Below are 1773 nucleotides of genomic sequence, written 5' to 3'. Positions count from 1 at the left end.
AGATTGAGATGGCTTTTCTCATCCTAGGGGTTCCAGGCACACTCACAATGGTGACATTTGCTGGGCTTGAATAAAGGGCTCTCAGAGAGCAAGATGATAACATGGAGCACAGCTAGTCTGCCAGGGCACAGAGCCCAAGGAATGCTCCTTGGGAGGGACCCACAGCCTCCAGAGACCTAGAGAATTAAAAAAAAAAAACCCACAGCAGGAGAGCTGTGCTGCAAAGGGTCCTGCAGCTCGACCTTGACGCGCCATCAGCCAGAACTAACTGAAATGAGGTAAACAAAATATTGCCTCAAGGAGGTTTGTACAAAGAAGCTAGAATAAACCCTCCTTTTGATTCTAAACTATGTTTTTTTAAATGCCAGGTAACCTTCAGTACCCCATCCTCTCCCCTCCCCCCCAAAAAAACAGAGGAAAGAATTTTACTCCTCCCACCCCATCTGTTCACTATAGTATCAAGATGTTTCCATCTTCACAGAGGTTTTGGAGCTCAGTACTCCTCAAGTCCTCTAAACATTAATTAAAAAAAACACCCTGATATTTTTAAATTACTATTTAAATAACAAAGTCTGGCTTGCCAGTTGCTGTCTTCACCTCTCTTTAAAGGTAAGCATTTGGTTCTGCACGTTACTAACACTGCAATAATAGCCCTTGAGCGATTCACCTAGGAAGGTTTTGGTGGCGGGCCGGTGGAATGTGAACACTGCCTTGGTGCCCTGGACCAAAAGTTTGTTGCTTTGCAGTTTTATCTGCATGAATTCTGAAAAACAGGCCAGGATGACCTGTGGTATTTTCCAGCCGAGTCACCGGAATCCTGCAGTGTGCATTGCTGAACTGCAATGAACACATAAATCTATTACCAGAAAACATTCTGGCATTTGAGCTATATAATTGCCATTTATGAATCAAATTGGAGTTTTAAAGCAACACCTAATTATTTCCATAATTGGCGCAGGTTATACCTTTAATGACTCCCACTGGAGTGCACACACACACACACACACACACACGAAAACACACGAACACAAAACAGTGATCACTTAATTTGATTTTGAAACTGGATTTTGAGTTTCCTCTTTCACCATTTTGGGGTGAGGGGAGGAAGAAAGGAGGCCGGAAGGAAGGATGGGAGGGAACTTGGCAAGAAAAACCCTTTAGGGACGCCTATGGAGGGTCTGCAGAAATTTCTGGCTAAGGAGAAATCCGCACGTTGGAGTAAAATCGGGCTTTGGCGAGTGCTTGAGAACTTCGAGGCGCTCTAGTCTCCGCTACAGGCGAACCGCACACAAGAAATCTGAGGCCCAGCTTAAAGTTGGGTAAAACTTTGGGACAAACTGCGCGCGGGCCCCGGGGAGCTCTGAGTCAGTCCCGTCTAACGGTTCACAAAAACCGCTAGGAGCCCGCAATCTCGGCGGGCAAAGGGCGCGGTGACTCACCGCCAGTGACTCAGCGACCCCACCCGGATGCCCCTGAGCTGTCTTCGGCCGCCGCCCAGCCTCTCCAGAGGTCCAAAGCCGAACCTCGCCTGCTAGGTCTCTGAACAGCAACCCCAAAACCAGAGGGTGAAAAATATGCGGGCCCAAGCTGTACCCCTTTTGAATCGCACGGTGCACACACGGCTGCGCGGGGCCGAGCTCTGAGTGCGCCCTGGGCTGTGCGCCCCCCACCTCGCGCTCCAATCTTAGGCGCTCTTTGTTTCTTTCTCAGCGCCTTCCGATGCGCTGGAACCTTCCTCCCCTCTTCCTGCTCCTTTGCTGGGGTCTCCCCACC

At 49.4% G+C, this 1773-nt stretch overlaps 1 protein-coding gene across 1 annotated transcript in view; it reads left to right on the top strand.

Moving 5' to 3' along the window:
* The first annotated feature begins 1169 nt into the window (after positions 1–1169).
* The window catches only part of VIM (vimentin), an 8768-nt gene continuing 8164 nt past the window's right edge, over positions 1170–1773 (top strand). Inside the window, exon 1 of the mRNA XM_015565285.1 lies at positions 1170–1234. Within this exon, the coding sequence (XP_015420771.1) occupies positions 1170–1234 (65 nt within the window). The remainder of the gene's footprint in view (positions 1235–1773) is intronic.

Source organism: Myotis davidii, unplaced genomic scaffold (assembly GCF_000327345.1).
Source record: "Myotis davidii unplaced genomic scaffold, ASM32734v1 scaffold980, whole genome shotgun sequence".
Classification (NCBI taxonomy): Eukaryota; Metazoa; Chordata; class Mammalia; order Chiroptera; family Vespertilionidae; genus Myotis; species Myotis davidii.
Note: the sequence above shows the minus strand (reverse complement) of the source record. Positions and strands in the feature narration are given on the sequence as shown.